Source organism: Salvia splendens, chromosome 13, assembly GCF_004379255.2.
Source record: "Salvia splendens isolate huo1 chromosome 13, SspV2, whole genome shotgun sequence".
Lineage (NCBI taxonomy): Eukaryota > Viridiplantae > Streptophyta > Magnoliopsida > Lamiales > Lamiaceae > Salvia > Salvia splendens.
The window spans coordinates 299067-322100 of record NC_056044.1 but is presented as its reverse complement, the minus strand read 5'-3'; the positions used below and the strand labels follow the sequence as shown (position 1 = coordinate 322100).

The 23034-nt window shown below is 40.9% G+C and overlaps 3 protein-coding genes across 3 annotated transcripts; all 3 read left to right on the top strand.

Annotated features, from left to right (window-relative positions):
* Window positions 1-3224: 3224 nt before the first annotated feature.
* On the top strand, window positions 3225-7135 carry LOC121761182 (glutamate receptor 3.3-like). The gene is made up of 7 exons (XM_042156788.1): window positions 3225-3239; window positions 3635-3900; window positions 3971-5313; window positions 5404-5681; window positions 5776-5807; window positions 5905-6311; window positions 6556-7135. The coding sequence occupies exons 2-7, from the start codon at window positions 3636-3638 to the stop codon at window positions 7006-7008; spliced, it is 2778 nt and encodes a 925-aa protein (XP_042012722.1). The 5' UTR covers window positions 3225-3239; window position 3635; the 3' UTR covers window positions 7009-7135.
* An 843-nt stretch (window positions 7136-7978) lies between these two features.
* Window positions 7979-9076, top strand: LOC121759938 (60S ribosomal protein L21-1-like). The gene is made up of 2 exons (XM_042155518.1): window positions 7979-8258; window positions 8680-9076. Exons 1-2 carry the CDS (start codon window positions 8022-8024, stop codon window positions 8935-8937), a joined length of 495 nt encoding a protein of 164 aa, XP_042011452.1. The 5' UTR covers window positions 7979-8021; the 3' UTR covers window positions 8938-9076.
* Window positions 9077-12621: 3545 nt separating this feature from the next.
* LOC121762169 lies at window positions 12622-19959 on the top strand. Its single transcript, XM_042157968.1, has 4 exons — window positions 12622-12693; window positions 19240-19320; window positions 19455-19616; window positions 19702-19959. Exons 2-4 carry the CDS (start codon window positions 19252-19254, stop codon window positions 19957-19959), a joined length of 489 nt encoding a protein of 162 aa, XP_042013902.1. The 5' UTR covers window positions 12622-12693; window positions 19240-19251.
* The last annotated feature ends 3075 nt before the right edge of the window (window positions 19960-23034 follow it).

Below are 23034 nucleotides of genomic sequence, written 5' to 3'. Positions count from 1 at the left end.
GTTTTATCGCGTGGATCGGACTTTCCCTTGTCCTAATTCGGCGAGTTTTATCGCGTGGATCGGACTTTCCCTTTGTTGCAGTTCGTTTCAGACGAACTGCTTGTTTCTTAAGCCGAATTGTGGTCTTGTATCCTCCTTAGAAGCTTGGACTCACAATCGTTGGCTTATTGTTGCAGTTCGTTTCAGACGAACTGCTTGTTTTTTAAGCTGAATTGTGGTCTTGTATCCTCCTTAGAAGCTTGGACTCACAATCGTTGGCTTATATATGTTCTAAAAAGGGGATCAGCCTTTGAAGAACAAGATACCTCAGTAACATTTGTAAGAGACGACACGCACATAGACAAAACACACCTAGACAAATAAAAAGCACATAGAGACAAAAACGCACATAGCCTTAGGACCGAACTAGACACAAGACTGATTGACCGGACTGTCTCTTACAAATGGAACTTTTTGAGGTTGGAAACGCACCATGTTCGGGGTACTTGTGCTCCTGACACGAGTCAATTTGTAAGACCCTTTGCCGAGGATTTCTGACACCCGATATGGACCTTCCCATGTGGGTTCGAGTTCGCCCAGCTTTTCTGCTCGGCCTACTTCGTTGTTTCTCAAGACGAGATCTCCCACTTGAAATTTCAGCTTTTTCACCCTTTGGTTATAATACCGGGCTACTTGCTCCTTGTACTTGGCTGCTTTTATGCAGGCCAATTCTCTTCTTTCTTCGGCCAGATCTAGTTCGGCTCTCAGTCCGTCATTATTCATTTCTGAGGAGAAATTTAGAGTTCGGGGACTGGGTATGCCGATCTCAACCGGAATCACGGCTTCAGTCCGTTTGCTTGTGGGTGGGAGACCGAGCTTTTAAACCTCTGCTCTATGACTTCAGAGACGATTTAGTCTTCCCGGCAGGGAGAGCGTCAATAGTTAGGATTACTCCATCATATTGCGGCTCGTTATCGTCTTCGGGATCCTGTTGCCTTTTCGGATCCTGAGGAGCGCAGTTCGCACCTCCCTGCTTTTTGTTCTTTTTCGGCTGCTTGCTTTGGTATTTTTTTAACGTCCCTGCTTTCACAAGGGCATCAATACCTGCAGCCAAATGTCGGCACTCCTCGGTATCGTGACCGTAGTCTTGATGGAAGGAGCAATATTGATCCTGAGGTCGGCGCGCGGCCGATTTCGTCATCCGCCTTGGCTTTTCGAACATATCGGAATGCAGTTCGAAAATTTCCGCTCTTGACTTGTTCAATGGTACGAACTGAGCGGGCGGCTTCTCAGGATTGAGACGTGGCCCCAATCGGTCTTGCACCGGAGTCCTTTGAATCCTTTCAAAAGGAGTTCGGCGAGGATGTCCCTGATCGCCAAAAGGAGTTCGGCGAGGATGTCCCTGATCGCTATGATCGGGCTTCCTCCTGTCTCCTCGGGATGAGCTGTCTAAAGACCGTTTGCGACGGTCTGCCTCATCGGCACGGGAGAACTGGTCCGCAATGTCCCACATCTCTTGAGCTGTTTGCGGACTGCATTCCACGAGCTTTCTGTAGAGAGCTCCGGGCAGGATTCCATTTTGGAATGCCGAAATGACAAGTAGATCGTTGAGATCATCTACTTGTAGGCATTCCTTGTGGAATCTCGTCATGAAGTCGCTGATCTTTTCGTCGCAACCTTGACGTATAGAAAGCAGCTGAGCCGAGGTGATCCGGGCTTCCGCTTTCTGAAAGAACCTCCTGTGGAAAGCATCCATTAGATCTCGGTAAGATCTAATGCTGCCTTGGGGGAGGCTATCGAACCACCTTCTCGCGTTCCCGATAAGCAGCTCGGGGAACAGCTTGCACATATGGACCTCATTGAGACCCTGGTTCGCCATATTATACTGATAGCGTCCCAGGAAGTCATGAGGATCCACCAACCCGTCATAAGTCATCGACGGAGTTCGGTAGTTCTGTGGAAGGGGAGTTCGGGTGATATCGTCCGAGAACGGAGTCTTCAATGCTCCGTACATGGCGAACCCGACATCTCTTCGGTATGGAGGAGATGGAGATCTCCTGTGATTTCGGCACCGAGGAGGGACAGGAACATGTCGGGGTGGAGGATTCTTCTTCCTGGAAGACACGGCACTACTGCGGTAGTGACTTTCATGTCTGGAGGAGGAGGGAGAATCCACCGTTTTCGTCTTCGGCTGTTGGCTCTTTTGCAGGAAGGCTAAGAACTCATCCTGCTTCTCAGCCAAGAACAGCTTGACAGCCTCATTCAAATCAGGCTGCTGGGAAGACTCGGTGTGTGGACCTTTTGAGCGGCTTGTTCCTTCATCGTGAAAACTGGAAGTAGCTGTCTCCCGAGGCTGTTTTCCGGACCTGCGGGCTGGACTAGCTTCCTCATGGTTTTCACGAACGGTATTACGGGTAGTGTGTGATCTGGTATGCATTTTTTTGGGGTGGAAAAAGGGTCAAAAATTCGCTTTATCACAAATTTGGTTCTCTGTTTCCCACAGACGGCGCCAGTGATGGTTTGGCGAATTTTTGATGGTGATGAATGCAGGAAGATGCAGATCACGACACAGAGATTTACGTGGTTCGATTTACTGAGGTAAATCTACGTCCACGGGAAGAAAAGAGGGCAGAGTTGTATTGCTTGATCTGTTTTCTACAGCTTACAATACAGACTTGCTATTTGATCTTTTATCTCTAGAGAGCTTCTTTAGAACTTAACCCTTTTCTATCTGATCTAAGTTCTATTTATACATTGAACTAAGATCGTGGCTTGCATCACCACTAATGATGGTTGTGGATGTCGTGGAGGTCATGGAGATCCTGCATGGGTCCACTATCTTGCATGAGATCCTGCATGAGTCCACTATCTCTGTACTTGGTCCACTATCCTGCATGTGATCCTGCATGAGTTGACTATCTTCCAGTTCGGTCGAATACTGAGACCGAACTGCTGAACTATTGCCGAGCAGCTTTTGCCGATCTGAGAGTAGAGCTTGATTGGTCGGCTTTTACCGAGCCGTAGGCTGGGGCCGAACTCTTTGGTAATGCCGAACTGATTGGTCGGCTTTTACCGAGCTGTAGGCTAGGGCCGAACTCTTTGGTAATGCCGAACTGATACTCTTCCTTGGGCTTTGGGCTGATGGGCCGTCACTGCTATTGGGCTTGTTTAGTACGTACTCCATCATGAAGCTTCTTAACTACTTTTTCTCTGTTTTTGGAGTATAAATTTTGCCAAAGTTGCAATCTTGGTGCTCCAAGGTACTGTATGTTTCTTAGCTCAGAGTCTGATTTTTGTGTTTTCTTTTACTTTTCTGTGTGTTTTCCCTCTTTTTGTTCCACTTATGAATGAACTAGCTTTAGTTCTTGTTGTACACATGTGCAAATGTCTCTGTAACATTCAGCAATTTTGTTGTCTGTGTGCATTTCCATTGGTAAAGGTGCTGGTGGATTTAGATATCCTTTTTTCTCTAATTAGGTACTACATGATTTTGAGGGTTTTAATTATAAATCTTGGAACTCATTCTTGCTGGGAGTTGTGTATGTTTGTGATTTGTGAAAATTGAAAGGGAATGAGTTTATGCACTCTTTTGTTGGAGAGAAATTGGGTGTTTTGGCTATAATTTCTGGAATTGAGTGTGTGTGTGTGTTTGTAGGATGAGTGTGTTCTGGATTGTTTTGCTTTGGACACTCTCTCTAGGAGTGTCATCCGATGGCTTGGGTGTGAATACTTCTTCAAGACCTGTTGTTGTGAACGTTGGTGCAATCTTCACTTTTGATTCAACGATTGGGAGAGTGGCTAAGCTCGCCATTGAAGAGGCTGTCAAAGATATCAATGCCAACTCCAGCGTGCTTAAAGGATCCAAATTCAATGTCATCTTTCGAAACTCCAACTGCAGTGGCTTTCTTGGCTTGGTTGAAGGTACCCCTTTATCTCCCCAACCTTATCTTTTACTATGTGATACTCTTACAAATCTATCTACTTTGTGCAGCTTTACGGTTTATGGAGACCGACATTCTTGCAGTGATCGGCCCTCAATCTTCGGTGGTTGCACATACTATCCTGCACGTTGGTAACGAGCTGACAACGCCCTTTGTGTCGTTCTCTGTGACAGACCCGACTCTCTCGAATCTCCAGTTCCCCTACTTCGTTAGGGCAACGCAGAGTGATCTGCATCAGATGACTGCTGTGGCTGAGATAGTCGAAAACTATGGTTGGAAGGAAGTGATTGTTGTGTTTCTTGATGATGACTACGGGAGAAACGGGTTGTCTGCTCTGGATGATGCCCTTGCAGCTAGGCGCTGTCGGGTTTCCTACAAAGCAGGGATTCCTCCCGGGATTGTGAGCCGGAGCGACATCATGGATATACTCGTGAAGGTTGCGTTGACAGAGTCTCGTGTCATCGTCCTGCATACCAATCCGCCTACTGGATTCACGGTGTTCTCCGTGGCGCACTATCTTGGGATGATGGACGATGGCTACGTTTGGATCGCCACGGATTGGCTAGCATCTGCTGTGGATTCTGCTTCGCCTTTTCAATCTGCTGGCATGATGGAAACTCTGCAAGGAGTGATCTTTCTACGGCAATACACTCCGGATTCCGAGAGGAAACGAGCTTTTTCAGCACGGTGGAACAAGGTGACCGGTGGCTCATTTGGGCTAAGCACGTACGGTCTGTATGCTTACGATGATGCTTGGATGCTTGCTCATGCTATCGACTCGTTCTTCGATCAAGGAGGGAGTATCTCGTTTTCTAACGATTCGAACCTGCTTTCGACTCAAGGGAGTAAACTGCATCTCGACAAAATGGTCATTTTCGATGGGGGTCCTCTCCTTCTTAAGACTTTGATGGAGAGTGACTTCGCAGGTCTAACGGGACGGGTCAAGTTTACCGACGACAGGTCCCTGGTTAGTCCTGCATACGAAGTTATAAACGTCGTTGGGACTGGTCTCCATCGGGTTGGTTACTGGTCTAACTATTCAGGACTATCAACTATGGCTCCCGAAGCTCTGTATTCGCACCCTCCCAACCGGTCTACTTCGGGTAATCAGCTAAAGAGCGTGCTTTGGCCGGGGGAATCCACAAGGACGCCCCGTGGTTGGGTGTTCCCGAACAACGGGAAGCAACTGAGGATTGGTGTGCCACGACGAGTTGGTTACAAAGAGTTCGTGTCTCAAGTCCAAGGCACGAACAACTCGAAAGGCTTCTGCATAGATGTGTTCACAGCTGCTGTAAACTTGCTGCCATATGCCATCCCGTATCAGTTCGTCCCCTATGGAAATGGCCTCGAAAATCCGAGTTACAACGAGCTCGTGAAATTGATCACCACGGGAGTAAGTTACTTGATATTATTCATATAATCATATAGTACTATTGTATGTAGGCTGGCATCGGGCGTCTTAAATCGTGCTTTCTTGTGATAGTTCTTCGATGGCGTGGTTGGAGACATTGCAATCACTACAAACCGGACAAAAACTGTGGACTTCACTCAGCCGTATGCTGCGTCTGGACTTGTGGTGGTGGCCTCGGTTAGCAAACGGAACACGGGCGCTTGGGCTTTCTTGAGGCCGTTTTTGCCTCAACTGTGGGCGGTTAGTGCAGCGTTCTTTGTCTTCATTGGCATCGTCGTGTGGATTTTGGAGCATCGGATGAATGATGAGTTCCGGGGGACGCCAAAGCAGCAGCTGATAACCATCTTCTGGTAATCTTCAAACACTACTAGTGATTTCTTACTAGAATGTACGACTGTCGTTCGACCTAACTCACGCCCGTTTCTTTTTTTTTTTTCGTTACAGGTTCAGCCTCTCAACTCTGTTTTTTGCTCACAGTGAGTAGTCATATCCCCACAATCAGTTTCCTAAATTAGAACTCACATGGCTTCTTATGTTCAAACACTAAATTCTCTATTCTTTCGTCGAAAACAGGGGAGACCACGGTGAGCACCCTCGGGCGTGCAGTGCTGATCATATGGCTCTTTGTGGTTCTGATCATCAACTCGAGCTATACTGCGAGTTTGACGTCCATACTCACAGTACAGCAGCTTTACTCTCGGATCAAAGGGATTGATAGTTTGAGGGACGGGGACGACCCTATTGGGTACCAAGTGGGCTCTTTCGCGGAGCATTATCTGACCGAAGGGATTGGCATACCTAAGTCGAGGCTTAGGCCTCTCGGATCACCGGAAGAGTATGCCATGGCGCTTAAACGCGGCCCCAAGAAAGGAGGCGTTGCTGCTATTGTCGATGAACGGCCGTACATCGAACTTTTCTTGGCAAGCCAGTGCCAGTTCAGGATTATTGGTCAAGAGTTCACCAAAAGTGGCTGGGGATTTGTGAGTAACATTTGATTCTACTCCTTTTGCATCACTTTTAAATATGATTTATTTTTTGCATGATTTCATCTCGTTAGAGTGACGATTTTATGACTGAAATGTCACGATTAAAATTGCATAATTTCATTGGTAAATGGATTTACGACCCGAATTTCTCTAGGTCGAGCCCGTTGCACGTTATGTTACATATACGAAACTAGGAAAATGCCATTAATCTTAACAACTTTTATATTTATTTATCTAGGCATTTCCACGAGACTCGCCACTGGCCATTGACCTATCAACCGCGATCCTAACCCTATCCGAGAGCGGGGACCTTCAGCGGATCCACGACAAGTGGCTGACGACAAGAACGTGCAGCTCAGATAACACGGAGCTTGAATCGGACCGGCCCCATCTAAAGAGCTTTTGGGGCCTCTATCTACTATGCGGTATCGCGTGCTCCCTTGCGCTCGTCGTCTACTTCATCCAGATCATTAACAGGTACCGGCAAGCTGCCAGGGACGAGTTCACTTCGTCAGAGGGCAGCGGCTCGCGCTCCAAACGCATCCAAACGTTGCTGTCGTTGATTGATGAGAAGGAGGATATATCGCGACGTGATCGGAAACGGAGAAAGCTAGAGATGTCGTCGACATTGGGAAGCACAAGCGAAAGGGAGAGGGATCCCAAGAGCAACAGCTTCAACACAAAGAGTTGATGATTTTTTTTATCAATGCACATTTTAGAAAAAGAACAGAGGAGCTCAACTCATTTTATTTATATGATAAGTGTTGTATATGAATAATTTCAATGAAAATTGTATATAATAATATAGTTTACAACTATTTATTTCGATTGTATTAATTTCAGTATAATTGTCGAACTAAAATAAATTTTATGTATTAGGGGAGTGATCAATCGCTAACTCATCATTTAATTGCTACCTACAGCTAATTTAAGGCCATAGGATTTTAGAAATCTTGTGTTCTAAAATTTGCCACGTGTAATTTTTATTTTTATTAATTAAATCAAAAACTATAAAAAAAACTACCAAATTAGAGTTTTGGATGAAAATGTCAATATAGTGTTTCAAAAATATCAGCACAATACTTCATAATGTTTTGAGAATGTTAACACATTGCTTATATTGACATTCTACATATATGATATTGACATATTTTATATACTATGTTGACATTTGTTACTGTACGAAAAAATAAAAAAATTTTGAATTTTTTTTCAAATTTTAACATCGGAACCAAGTGAAATCTTGTTAGAATCCTTATGGAATTATCTTTAATTTGATAAATGTTGTGAGAAAAAATAATTTAAATCGAGAAAGTTATATGCATTTTAAAGTTATGAGATATTTTTCAAAAGTTAGTTACAACTAATTTGTTGTAAATTGACCTTAATACCCTTATTGACGTTTTTTGTTGATCGTATTGACATTTCAGGACTGATGATCTAGGACCTTGATTTAATGTATTATAGATACATAAAGTTTTAATCCGATATTTTAATGATTTTGTAGGACATACCAATTTAATGACACATAAAGTTTGCATTAAAATATCCCAATTATTTAAAAGTAAAAGCCCATACATACTATGGCCCTAAAAGTAAAAGCCCATACATACGATAAGCCCATTGGAATCGGAAGAGCATAAAGTGTAAACCCTAATATCACTTCCCTCGTTTCATTTGATTTCTCACAGAAATTGCAACAAAATGCCGGCGGGTCACGGTTTGAGGTCGCGCACCAGAGATTCCTTCTCCCGCGCCTTCAGGAAGAAAGGTCCTACCCATCTCACCACCTACCTTCGGATCTTCAAAATCGGCGATTATGTCGACGTCAAGGTAAACGGATCTATCCACAAGGGTATGCCCCACAAGTTTTACCATGGCCGCACCGGTCGCGTCTGGAACGTCACCAAGCGCGCTGTCGGCGTCGAAGTCAACAAACAGGTATATAGTCTGCTGCAATCTGCATTTTTGAGCATTTGTTTTTAGATTTGAGCAATTAGAATTTTATGTTGAGATTAGGTTTGAAACTGAATCTCTTTTGAACGTTGTATATCCTAATTCGGCTAATTAGGAATGTGTTAATTGGTTTAAACAAATTTGTGATGTATGTTTAAGCAATGATAAATTTGTGCTGTAGTTGTTTTCCTAGATGGTATTTCCATGGTGAATTCTGATTTGAGCAATTAGAATTTTATGTTAATTTATTTTAATAGATTAGGTTTGAACATTGTATATCCTAATTCAGCTAATTAGGAATGAGTAGGAGCTTGTAAGATGGTTTAAGCAAATTTGTGATATATTTTGTTACTATATTTGTAAATGGTGTATGTTTAAGCAAATGATAAATTTGGTTGTGGTAAAGGTTGGAAACAGGATCATCCGGAAGAGGATTCATGTTCGTGTGGAGCACGTCCAACCCTCGAGGTGCCATGAGGAGATCCAAGAGAGGATAAAGAAGAACGACAAGCTGAAGGCTGAGGCGAAGGCTCAGGGCAAAATCATCAGTACCAAGAGACAGCCGGAGGGACCCAAGCCAGGTTTCATGGTCGAGGGTGCTACGCTAGAGACTGTCACTCCCATTCCATACGATGTCGTTAATGATCTCAAGGGTGGTTACTAAGCCTAAGCCTCACCATGTTTTGTTACTAAACTTGTGTGCTCTTTTTTCTTTAAGACCAATTTTGGCTTGCATTTCTCATAAACTGGGATTTTTATGTCTGAATTTATTTTTCTTCATATTTATACCCTGTTTTCTTTAACTCATTCATCTCGCTACAAAGTGCGCCATATTCACATTCAACAATTATATCTATGCTATGTCTATTGTTCTACTTCTCATTTTTGTCATATCATATACAATATCATGCATTTGTATCTTTTTTATTGATTTTTCCCAACTTAAAGAAAGGAAAAGTAGAAAAAACAAACTCAATATGCTTATTACTAACAGTAACATAAATTAACATATATACAACTGAATGAATATGTGATAACATAATCTTCATCTATTACTACACCAAGTAAAACCCTAACTCCCAATTAACAGATTCCTATTACTACACCGAGTAAAACCTTAACTCTCAATTAACAGATTCCCTGTGACGGAAAGTAATTGGACTCCTATTCGGAGACGGAGGGAGTAATACACATGAACAAGTTACGTGGTAACAATATCTTCATCATTAGATTAAAATTATGAAAAGTTTGCTACTAAATCAAATTATTATGCATCAAAAATAGTAAATAAAAACCATTAATATGATAATAATAAAAAAATTTAATTACAAATATGTCCGAAAATAACCACTTTTAATTATAAACACTAATTTAATTTATAGACTAAAGTCCAAAATTGGTCATTTACATTTGCTCTATAAAACTTTTTTATCCTTTACATTAAGTTTGTTATCTTTTGTTCCCAAACTACAACTTAAAGTCCGACTAATCAGTTTAAATTCTTTTAGATAGTACTGAAAATTTGCATATCGGGAGGATGAACACCGTCACCAGCCAACTTTAGGGAGACCCCTGTTCCATTTCCATTTGTGTACAGTAGTTCTCGAGTAGGGTATATTGTCACATTGGGACTCAAATTTAATAGTATAGCCAAAGCACATAAATATTTCTTAAAATAAAATACTTGTGAAACATTGTTAAATAACTGAAATTATCGTAGAAAGCCCACTTAATAATTTTCCAAAACTTTCAACATACACTTCCCGTCTTATTAGCTAAATAATCTAAATTGAGTTTCCATGCATCTGTCTTATTAACCTACCTATAGAGATATGCTTCCTACTTCCGATAAGCAGTTTTCGCAAAATTTAACTATTTAGAATTAATTATACAAAGTTGAAGGACTTAAATAAATAGCAGGAAATAAATTAAAACTAAATTTGTTATTAAAAATAAACCCAGCACTAGGATTTGAAGACCCAAATTCATTGTCTTCCCCGATTGAAACCTAGCTCTCTCTCTTCGTCGCAGCATCACATTGGATAAACTAAAGCTATGACGGTAAGTATTAGTATATGATATTTCAATTTTGTATGTAGTCTAGTGATGACTAATTATAATACTCCATGTGAATTGTAGATGGGGAATAAAGATAGAATCAGCAACTTGCCTACTGTATCTATAATCTCTCGACTCACCGTCCTAGAAGCTACTACTACTTCCATACTTTCAACTCGTTGGCGGTATCTCCATCGCTACATCACTCGTCTCAATTTCCCAATATATTTACCTAGGGTTGATACGAACTTTTGGTACGCATATGTTGGTTGTCACACGGGTCTTGCGTTTACACGGATAAAAGAGTTCAGGTTGTGCATGTCTAGATGTTTCAAGTATGATATTGATGAATGGTTTGAGTTTGCCCTATCTAAGAAAGCAGAAATAATTCATTTACGTGGTAACCTGTATATTGATTACAAGGCTCTGTTTCTTAGACTTCGAAATACGAATAATGGATTTGAATGACCGATCAAGACTTTGTTATCCAATTGCATTGCTCTTGAATCCTCGGAACTTAAGTATGCTTTCGAGTTGGAAAATGTCTCAATTGTTGGTCACACTAAACTCAAGCATTTGAACCTGTCTTGCTTGAAAGCTCACTCCATTGTGATTCGCGATGCTATTAACCTCGTTTCTTTGACCCTGCGTATCTTTATCGATAGATGCTTGATGAGCTCCTTGCTGGAATGCCAGCTTGTATACGCGACCAACTCCAAATAATGCACATCACCGCTAGAGTTAAATCTAACTGTGAGGTAATAATTTATCTTCAATTATTTTATCTTCTTATGTGTGTGTCCGTAAAATATTCGTGTTTGTGATTTTAATTTGCAGATGTATCACATGTATCAGAAATCATGGGTTGATCTTGTAAATGTAAAACATCTAGAGTTGACCTTTATTGCAGTGAGGTTTGGTCTCGGCCCGTATTTTTGTGCAATTTCTTTCGTTTGGTTGAAGCATTGGATAAACTTGTGATAAAGGTATGCATTAATTTGGGTGTATGATATATGTTGATGAATCAGTCATTGCATCAATTGACTCATGTTTATAATTTGTCTGCAGCTTCCGATTTTACTGCCCTCACATGATGAATTCACATTGGAAACATATATTGGACCAAGATGCGAGTTGTCTCCAAAGTATTTGGAAATCTCACGATATTCTGGTGCTCCATCACAATTGGTTTTAACTTTGTACCTAATTGATAATGCTAGTAGATCTCTTCAAAAAGTGTCTGTGGTGGCTCAAGATGAAGAGGCATTAGCTCGTGCACGCCATGATTTTCAACATATTGCGTCTGTTAGTTTTTCAGTTATGTAACTGTTGTAGTCTGTTATCTAGGAGTACTACTACTTCTTGCTAACTTAATTTATTTCAAAATGCAAGAACAATTTCGAAATTGTTACTGCACTATTTATTTTTAATAGTTTTCATACCTTCCTTTAAATTAATGTGTTGTTGTTGCCTTGCTATTGAGTGTAAATGCTTATAACCACGCCTTATTTTTCCTTTGTCCTCCACTAATTGTCTTAGTTTTTTTTATTTTGATCCGTTCTTTATTAATTGTTCCACTTTAATTAACTTCGCATTTTGATTCTACTAACTCATTCATACTCACATTTTATTAGTACAATACTAGTAATATGTAAAATAGGATTCACATCCCACTAACTTTTTCAACTCACTTTTCTTTACATTTCTTATATCCCGTCTTAGATTAAATTGAAACAAGTAGTAAAGGACAGATTACGCATTAGAATTTGGAATGACATGATACAGTATCTATCCAAACTTGATTGATACGATTACAACTAGATCACAATTGAAAGCTAAAGAATAAAAGTTAAAAGTAGTATATTTTTTAAAGAATATAAATAATCAAAATAATAAATTATTTTTTGATGAATCATTTGAATCCAATCCAAAATAATCGGGCTCCTGATGGGTTGATCCAAAAGGAGACAAACTCAATAAAGTTTGATCCAAACCCATTAATTTTGTGGGTGCTTGTGTGGAATTATCATATCATGCTGAAAATTGTTAGGATTCGTTATAGGTATCGTCCTTTATTTTATCAATTAATTACTGTCCAATTATTTTATAATTACTTTTAGTTTATTGTTTAAGGTTAAATCAATATCTCAGCTTCGGCCCAAAAGATAAATATTAATCAAGTCACATTATAATCTATTTACTGTATTTCAGAGCCCAAACAATTTGATAAGCAATTAGTAATGTGCATATTTATGTCGTCCATTAGTTTATTCTAGGGCAACTAATTCAATCTTCCTTCACTTTCACCATCATTTCTAACTGCATATTTTCTTGTCGTCGTCGCCATCGAGCTGCCGGAGAGGTTCGTATCACTGATTTTCTATTTTTATTGGATAGACCAATTAAAGCTATACGACATTGATTTTCCATTTTCCATTTTTATAGTATCATATTTCACATGTTTCAATTTTGTACAGATTACATTGCTTTACATATATTATGGTATGATATTTTGATGAATCAATTGATGCAGATTTATATATGTCTAATGATATCTTTTCGGTATTATTGTTTATTGGATAAAACAATTGTAATATGTTAATTGCATATGATTCATGAGGATATGATAAGCAAATTGCCTAGGGATATTCTTATATCTATTATCTCTCGATTGGACCTCCAAGAAGCTACTTCTACTTGCATACTTTCAAAATCTTGGTGACATCTCCATACCTACGTCACTCATCTCAGTTTCCCGAAATATCGATCTGAGACTGACACATTATCAAATTACGCAAATATGGTTGACCATGTCTTGATAGAAATCTATGAGTTCCATCCTAAAACCAATTGGTGATAGGAGGAGGGGCCCAAGAGACTTATATAGTGGATTAAGCTCTTTTTAGTACACCGATGTGGGATATTGTTATATTCATTTTATGTTTCAATTGCCAACACCCTCCCTCAAACCCTTTAAGGTGAACCTTGGAGGGGTTGGACTTTTTTTTTCTAATCAATTGGACAACTGGCCCAATTTTTTCGATCGGTTGGACCACTTAGCCCAAATTTTTTAAATCCAGATATACTGCTGGGTCAGTCATTTTTTCGGTTTCAGCCCAGATATACTGCTGGGGGTCAGTTAAATTAGACCCACAGTCGGCGACCCGCTCTGATACCATAATAGAAGTAGTATCGGTAGAAAGGATTTGTATTATTTTTTTTTGATGATTTCATTATACACATTACACCAATATATAATACTAGGGATACATGGTAAACCTAATTAGCTTAATTACATTGATTGCAATCTTCTATCTTTGGTAAGGAATGATTCTCGTGTATCTCCGCCTTGTATTACGCAATCTTCTCCAACATGTTGGCAATTGAAACATAAAATGAATATAACAATATCCCACATCGGTGTACTCAAAAGAGCTTAATCCACTATATAAGTCTCTTGGGCCCCTCCTCCTATCACCAATTGGTTTTAGGATGGAACCCATGGATTTCTATCATGGCATCAAGAGCAGGTTTTTGATCCAAACTATGGCTCAGGAAAATTTCATCATCGCCCAAATACCTTTCCCGACCGATTCAGCCAAAAAAACAAGTCAGAAAACCAAAATCCCTATCAAAAAACATGTCAGACAGTGAAGATACCAAACCAAATACAGAAAACTCAACAAGATTGAGGACCAACAAGAATGTCACAGTGGCATTCAAACTGAACGGGAAGAACTACCCGATCTGGTCCAGATTGATGAAGGTCAAGATCGGAGGCCGAGGGGCCTACTCGTACATCAGGAATGAGCCTCCTGAACCCGGAAGCAAGGGGTACGATGACTGGGAGGAGGACGATCTGGTCATCTTTTCATGGATCGTCGACAATATCGAAGACGATTTTATCGCCGATTTTGCGCATCAACAAACCTCAAAGGCATTATGGGACAGCCTGAGGGTAACTTATGAGAACAAGGCGGATCCGTATCTCATTTACGACCTGGAGGAGAAAGCAATTAACATCAGACAAGGAAATCTCGATCTAGAGACATACTCCCGGAAAATAAATGGGCTGTGGATCAATATTGATCGCTGCCAGAAGCAACCAATCACGTGTTGCGACAAGGGCGTCGACCAATTCCGAGAATTTTCCAACGGCAAGCGGCTGATCAAATTCTTAACAGGGCTAAATCAAGAATATGATTCAATCAGGAGAGATATCCTCAAGGATGGACCGGAGACATCGCTTGAAGAAGCCTACGGTTGGGTAAAAAGGGAGGCTGCCCGGAGGAGCATTAACACAGCCCCTTCACCCACCGGAGACGACGACGGCAGAACAGCCGATTCTCCGGCTGGAGGAGGAATAGGGTATGGCCTCGCTGCTCAGAACCACCGCCCTAACCCTCGCGGACCGCCACGACGCACCACAGCCACCTACCGACCGGGAAGCAAGCCGGACAAATCGCGATTGGTTTGTTCTCACTGCGGGAAACCAAGGCATACCCAGGAAGAATGCTTTCTCTTAATCGGATATCCGGAGTGGTGGGAGGAGAAACAGAAGGTGCGAGCGGCTCAGGCGAAGACGGCGGTCACCGTCAACGAAAGGGGGCAACAGGGGCAATTCGCGGCCGGAAACAGAGAATCGGCGGCGGCTGACCAAGGAAAGCCGCCGGGAGCTTCAACCAGTGGCGGCGGCGTGAGGGGGGTCGGCAATTTCCCCGAGAGGGCGGAGGAGCTGCGAGGCGGCGCCGGTGTTGGAGGTAAAGGGTTTGGTTTTAAACCAAACCCTAGTTATTTTCATATATACGATTTGCCCCCCCATCAAAACTGTTTATCTAAAAAACGACCCCACCCTATTAAGTATAGACCCCCAGATTCTGTGGAATATCATTTACCACCCCAGACTTTGACTAAAACTCGAAAATGCCCAAATACTTGTAGTTTTGTGTCAAAAAATCCTTTTGCACCACTAGAAAATATTTCCGCTGCATTTCATGTCTATAATGATGATAGATCGAGGACTAAGGGTTGGATTTTTGATTGTGGAGCCACAGATACTATGACCCCGGAAAGAGATGATTTTAGTAGCTATGATACAGTTACTGATACATATATTAAAACCGCAAATGGGGAATTAATTACTGTTGTTGGGTCGGGAACCATTGATATATCTCCTACTCTCTGTTTATCGAACTGTTTACATGTTCCTACATTATCTCAGAGATTAATGTCTATTAGTCATGTGACTAGAGATCTGAACTGTACCCTTCTGATGCATCCCACTTTCTGTATATTACAGGATATTCAGACGAGGAGGATTCTTGGGCGTGGCACTGAGAAGCAAGGACTTTACTATGTGGACGAGATAGCTCAACATGGCAATGCGATGCTGGCTCACGGATCCACGAAACAAGAAATTTGGCTGTGGCACCGAAGACTAGGACACACTTCTCCTGGTTACTTTAAACTTCTTTTTCCGAACTTTTCAATTTCTGCTGATTTTTCGTATGAGACATGTGTTTTGGCCAAGAGCCACAGACAGTCCTTTAAACCTACAAACACTCGTATGAATTCCATTTTTTCCTTAATACATTCTGATGTGTGGGGCCCCGCACCAATTACCAGTGGGAGGAGTTTTCGATATTTTGTATTATTTGTGGATGATTGCACTAGAATGACTTGGGTATATTTTTTAAAATGGTCCAAACCCAGTTCCATACAACCATTAAAACTCTTAGGTCAGATAATGGGAGGGAGTTCGTTTAACAGTTCGATGACCCAGTTTTTTAAAGACAAGGGAATGATCCACCAAACATCCTGTGCCTACATACCTGAACAAAATGGGGTAGCCGAAAGAAAAAACAGAACAATCCTTGAAATCACCCGAGCCTTAATGATCGAATCTAAAGTACCAAAATACTTTTGGCCCGAAGCAATAGCCACATCTGTCTATCTCATGAACCGACTTCCCACAAAAATCCTCAACAAAAAAACCCCGCTTGATATTCTGTCCACAAAAACCAAAATTCCTCAACACCTAAACCTTTCCCCAAAAATCTTTGGCTGCACCGTCTATGTCCATATCCCGAAACATGAGAGAACCAAACTATCGCCTTGTGCAACCAAATGTGTCTTCCTTGGGTATGGGATAAAACAGAAGGGATACCGATGTTTTGACCCCCACACTAAAAAAATCACCACCACCATGAATTGTAACTTCCTAGAAACTGAGTTCTTCTACCATACCCAACTTAGTAGTCAGGGGGAGAGTGATAGTTCGTCGGACTACCTAAGTTGGGTTGTGCCATTTCCAAACTCTTCGATTGAGGATCCAACAGAACCAGTTGTCATTGCTGCTGAGCAAGTCTTACTACAAGAGTCATCTCATCCGCGTTCCACAGATCCTCCTCCAATGATATCCGAGGTAATTCTTGAACCAAATCCTGGTGAAAATACAGTTTCTCCTAACTCTATGAGTACAGAGGAAGAAGAAAACACGGTGGATAGTGACACGGGGAAGTATATTCTTCCTCAGCGGACTACAAGAGGAATCCCACCTAAGAGATATTCTCCCGAAAAGATTGGAAAAAAGAGCCGTTATGGAGTAGCAAACTTCGTACAAGGAAATCTGGCAAAAATGGCTCGAGCCTTTGAAGCCGCATTGTATGAAGAAGAAGAAATTCCACAGTCGGCAGAGGAAGCAATGAAACACAAACATTGGAGAGATGCTATGATCACGGAGATGAGGGCATTAATGAGGAACAATACGTGGGTGAAGGGCAAGTTGCCTGAAGGAGTAAAGACAGTTGGGTGTAGATGGGTGTTCACTACAAAGCGAAGACCGGACGGTATGGTTGAAAGATACAAAGTTAGACTCGTGGCAAAAGGATACACTCAGACCTATGGTATTGACTATGATGAGACCTTTTCACCTGTGGCAAAGATTAATACGGTGAGGGTGTTGTTTTCGATTGCCGCTAACAAGGATTGGCCGCTTCATCAGTTTGATGTGACCAACGCCTTCTTACATGGGGAACTACCAAAACCAGTTTTTATGGAGCCTCCACCCGGTTTTACCAATGAATTCCAAGTTGGAGAGGTGTGCCAGCTGAAAAAGACGTTGTACGGACTTAAACAATCTCCGAGGGCATGGTTTGGGAGATTCACGAAGGTAATGAAGAAGTATGGATACAAACAGAGCAATTCTGACCACACCCTATTCATCAAGAAGAGAAAAGGTAAAATTACGTGTCTGATTATATATGTAGATGACATGATTATCACTGGAGATGATACAGAGGAGATGACCAAGCTCAGGAGAAACTTGTTCAATGAATTTGAGATGAAGGATCTAGGACTCCTTAAGTACTTCTTGGGAATAGAAGTGCTAAGGTCGAAAAAGGGGATCTTCATAAACCAGAGGAAGTACATACTCGACCTATGGTCCAAAACCATGGATTGCAGATGAAAGAGGATGCGAAACTGGCGGACAGGGGGAGATACCAAAGGCTAGTTGGGAAATTGATTTACTTATCTCACACGAGGCCAGACATTGCCTACGCGGTGGGAATAGTAAGTCAATTTATGCATGCACCACAAGAGGAACACTGGGAAGCGGCGATAAGGATCGTCCGATACTTGAAGGGTACGGCCGAACATGGACTCCTGTTCGAGAAATATGGACACTTGGAAATACATGGATTTACTGATGCAGATTGGGCAGGTAACCCGAATGATAGGAGATCTACTGCGGGATACTTTACCTTTGTTGGAGGGAACCTTGTGACATGGAGAAGCAAGAAACAGAAAGTAGTCGCACTATCTAGCGCGGAGGCTGAATTTCGTGGGATTAAGAGTGGACTGACTGAGGTACTTTGGATAAGAAGACTTCTGCGAGAATTAGACTTGCACTCGTCTCAAACGTGTAAGTTATTTTGTGACAACAAGGCGGCTATCAGCATCTCGGAGAACCCAGTCCAACATGATCGGACTAAACATGTGGAAGTAGATAGACACTTCATAAAGGAGAATATTGAGGCAAAGATAGTGGAAATGCCATATGTCAAATCTGAAGATCAGCTGGCAGATATCCTTACAAAGGCGGTAAACTCGAAGTTATTTCGAGAAGTATTGTGCAAGTTGAGCATCGGAAACCCCGTCCCCGTCGCTTAACTTGAGGGGGAGTGTTGGAGAAGATTGCGTAATACAAGGCGGAGATACACGAGAATCATTCCTTACCAAAGATAGAAGATTGCAATCAATGTAATTAAGCTAATTAGGTTTACCATGTATAGGGATCCCTAGTATTATATATTGGTGTAATGTGTATAATGAAATCATCAAAAAAAAAAATAATACAAATCCTTTCTACCGATACTACTTCTATTATGTCTTGAAATCACATAGAGGCAATCGGATAAAAAAGTTCAAGTTGGGCATGCCCGGAGGTGGCAATTTTGAGAATTGGTTCGAGTTTGCCCTAACTAAGAAAGCTGAAATAATTCATTTAACTGGTGTGGTTATTCTTGATTATGAAGGTCTATTTCTTAGACTTCCAAATAAGAACAATGGATTTGAGTGCCTTAAAAATTTGTATCTATCTCACTCTAAAATGACTGATCGTGACTTTGAGCTTCTTATTTCCAATTGCCTTGTTCTTGAATGTTTGGCAATTGTGTTAAGCATCAAGTTGAAGAATGTCTCAATTGTTGGCCACTCAAAATTGAAGCATTTAAACTTATCTTTCCTTTGGGGGATTAGATCCATTATGATTCGCGATGCGATTAACTTGCTTTCCTTAACGTGCTGTGAATGGAGAATTGGATGTAGCGTGCAACTTAGTAATATTCCGAAACTTTCCAAACTCGATGTCAGAGATGATATTCGTAACAAAGTGACACATGTTCAGTTACTTGATGGAATGCCATCTTGCATATGCGACCAACTCCAGCTATTGCGCCTCTCGTCTAAGGCTGTTTCTATGTATGAGGTAATGAATCATCTTTTCTTTGTGTTGTACACTCCCGTGAGCGTGCGCCACATGGTAGGCGAGCCCGCACATAAGTGTTTGCCTCTACTTCTTCTACACATTTAAAATATTAATGTATGCGATTTTAATTGCAGTTGAATCTTGAGGTGTTGAAAAATTCGTCGCTTCAACTTGTGAACATAAAACATCTAGAGTTAGTGCTCGATATGACGAATGATTCTAACTGGTATTATTTTCCACGCTATGCTTGCCGTTTGGTTGAAGCATGTCGTTCTTTGCAAAAACTAGTAATAAAGGTATGCAACGATTTTGGGTGTACTACATTTGTATATGTTGATGTAGTAGTCACCACATTTGACATGTTTATAATATTTCTTGTAGTTTCTACACACGCGGACGTTAATCCTGACGGAATTCAAGGCAGAAACATATGGTCATCCTGGTTGTGACTTGTCTCAAAAGTATTTGGAAATCTCAGGATATTCGGGTTCTTCATCGGAACGAGAATTGGCTTTGTACGTCATCAATAATGCCACAGCTCTTCAAAAATTGACCGTTGTGGCATGTGATGAAGAGGCATTATCTCGTGCACGCCTTGATTTTCAACATATTAATTCAGTTAGTTTCTTTAGTTATTAAACTGCAACAATCTTAACTATGGCTTTTATTTGCTTGATAAGTTATTTGATCATTTCAAAAGAGAGAATAATGACACTGGGTTTACAAGATGGAATTCAAACTGGATAGTAAACATTTACTATGAATATTAATGATAGAAAGAAGGAGAATTTGAATACATATGACCATTCTATGTGTGGCTTGTTTCAAAAGTATTTGGAAATCGTAGGATTTTGGGTTTGTCATCGGAATGAGAATTAGCTGTGTATGTCATTAATAATGATACTTCTCTTCAAAAATTGATCCTATATGGGACTTATTTCAAAAGTATTTGAATATTCGGATTTTTTCGTGGGAATGGGAAATGGTATCGATAATGCTATATCCCTTCGAAGCTCGTGTGTTCCATTATTTTTGCATATATTAAACCAGTTCCTCTTTTTTTTGGTTTAGTTTTTATGTGCTTTGTGTTGCTAATTTCTTTTATTTCATGAAGAGAATAAGAGTTTCGAAAATATTAATGATTTTTTTAGTCTTTTATACCTTCATTTGAATGGCAATTACGTTTTGGATGGTTTGAGTGATGAGATACATTTTTTAACTAATACTAAATCCACATAATACATATCGATTACTAAATTATTTATTTAAGCTATGACTCAAATTAAATGGGAAATGACCTACTAGAATGTTCCTCTCACATCGTATGGTTATTGTTGATTTGTTTCCAATAACGAGGGCCTAATTTCCCTTAGGATCGGTCGAAAATGTTATGATTATCCCCTCAATCCGATGACTTTTTAATAATGTAAATAAGGATAAACAAAGTGATTAATATAATTTATAAATTCAATAAGCATTTAATGAATTTTAACTAAAACAAATTTCCATAAATACAAAGGGTAAAAGATCGAAAGTTGTACTCCTAGTTACTTTATAAACCGAAAATTGAGATAGCATGTCTTCCTTAACATGTATTGCTCATCTTGATTAGCTATTATTATTACTATATTTATGCATAACAGATAGCTATTTATGGAATATTATTGGATTTTTAACTCAAATTATTCCATGTGGAAGTTAGATTAGATATATTTGAAAGTTGTTGTACCGTTGATTCTGATCTAAATCCTATTCCATCCATTAATTAATTTTCATTTTAATTTTTTATACCTATGTATTTTTTTATTTTATTTTTATACCTATGTACATATATGATATTTCATTGATTTAAATTATGAATTAAATATCAAATAAAATTATTTAACGTTATATCGAATAAAAGAGTGGGAATCAAACTCTTGCCCCTTTTTATTCTTGTTTAATTTCCAATTAACCTTTCCTTAATTACCAGATTTGATTCTTACCACTCAAGGTTTGGTGTTGATAGTCTTTAAATTTACTTAATTAATGTTATCCAATTAAATTAGGTTTCGGATATGTTATGACGAATAGGGCAATTGTGAATCGAGAAACAAAAGAACGTAAATAGACACAGAATTTACGTGGTTCACCAAAGTTGAGTTGGCTACGTCCACGGGCAAGAACGGAGAACAAATTGTATTATGACTGCGGTTTTTCAGATTATGGCTACAGATTGGATCTGTCAGATCACATAATTATGTGCTCTACTCCCATATAAATAGACACACATAAAATCCCATCCTAAATAGGAAACCTAATCCTATACAAATTCAAGGCATACTAACAAATCTCCACCTTGACTTGAATTCTCCCTTGTTCCAAATGCATCATCATAATACCAGACGAACAAACTTCTCCATTCTTGCCTCAAATTTGCCATAAACCGAATTCACCTTGCAAAAGCATCATTACAATGCCCGACGAAGAAACTTCTCCCAAATTTGTCGACCTTCACGTTCAGAGCAGACATCTCGATTTACCAGACATCTCCTTAATGTGTTGTGAGAGTAGAATTGGATGTAGCGTGCAACTTAGTAATATTCCGAAACTTTCCAAACTTGATGTCAGAGATAATATTCATAACAAAGTGGCACATGTTCAGTTCCTTGATGGAATGCCATCTTGCATATGCGACCAACTCCAGCTATTGCGCCTCTCGTCTGTTGGTTTCTGGGATTACAAAGATAACTACCGGGCGTAATACAACCCAAAAGAAAGGAAAGGAAGAACTGAACTTAAAAATACAACGTATAATCGAAACTACTAAACCAGTGTGATTAGCCGAGTCGAGGAGGCCTCTTCCCGCAAGACGAGATACGCCCCGGTAGTGCTCTTCGGTTTGGCGTGTCGTCCCCAAAGGTAAAACGGCTACGTCTCTATTGATGCAGCACCGCAATCAACAGAGCTCCGGCGAACTGGATGGAGGAGAGGGCAGAGCTTCGACAGAAAAAACTATGCAGGGAGAGGGAGAGAGCTTATGATGCAGAATGCTTTTTGAATTGTGTAGTGATGCATGGAATGGCTGGCCTATTTATAGGCTCAGTCCACTGCAGGGGGTCAACAGCCATGATGGCTGTCATCATGGCAATTCGTAACCGACGTCGGTTACAGACGTGTGGCAGGAGTGTGCCATCCGTGTGTGGAGCGTGTGGATTTCTCACGTGGCAACCGTGACTGTGCCTCGCTTGACGACGTGTCAAGCCACTTGGATTGCTGACTCGGCGGTGGTCCAAAAAGAATAGTTTGGGCCAAGCACCAAGCCCAAAGACCACCCAAAGACCAATTGCCAAGATCCAAGTCCAAGTCCAAGTCCAAGATCAAGATCGAGATCGAGATCGAGATCGGGATCGGGCTCGGGATCGGGCTCGGGCCCGGGCCCGAGGCCCGAGGCCCGAGGCCCGCGGCCCGCGCCCGCGACCACGAGCACGAGCACGAGCACGAGCACGTGCACGGGCACGGGCTCGGGCTCGGGCGGGCGGGCGGCGGCGGCGCGCGCGTGTGCGCGCGTGTGGGCTCTTTCACCCATCTTGGTCCACTATAATTATTAAGTAACATAAAGTCACTTAATTTATACACATTAAAGATGTGTTAATCCTCCAATGTGGGATAATTAACACTAGTTAATTATTCCCTAAGCTCCATCTCCAAGCTTTAATTAAAAGCTAATTATGC

Coding starts and splice junctions, on each gene's coding strand:
- LOC121759938 (XM_042155518.1), top strand. CDS start 8,022: ATGCCGGCGGGTCACGGTTTGAGGTCGCGCACCAGAGATTCCTTCTCC. Junction 8,259..8,679: donor GCGTCGAAGTCAACAAACAG/GTATATAGTCTG, acceptor GTTGTGGTAAAG/GTTGGAAACAGGATCATCCG.
- LOC121762169 (XM_042157968.1), top strand. CDS start 19,252: ATGCCATCTTGCATATGCGACCAACTCCAGCTATTGCGCCTCTCGTCT. Junction 19,321..19,454: donor AGGCTGTTTCTATGTATGAG/GTAATGAATCAT, acceptor TTTTAATTGCAG/TTGAATCTTGAGGTGTTGAA. Junction 19,617..19,701: donor TGCAAAAACTAGTAATAAAG/GTATGCAACGAT, acceptor TATTTCTTGTAG/TTTCTACACACGCGGACGTT.
- LOC121761182 (XM_042156788.1), top strand. CDS start 3,636: ATGAGTGTGTTCTGGATTGTTTTGCTTTGGACACTCTCTCTAGGAGTG. Junction 5,808..5,904: donor AACTCTGTTTTTTGCTCACA/GTGAGTAGTCAT, acceptor CGTCGAAAACAG/GGGAGACCACGGTGAGCACC. Junction 6,312..6,555: donor CCAAAAGTGGCTGGGGATTT/GTGAGTAACATT, acceptor TTATTTATCTAG/GCATTTCCACGAGACTCGCC.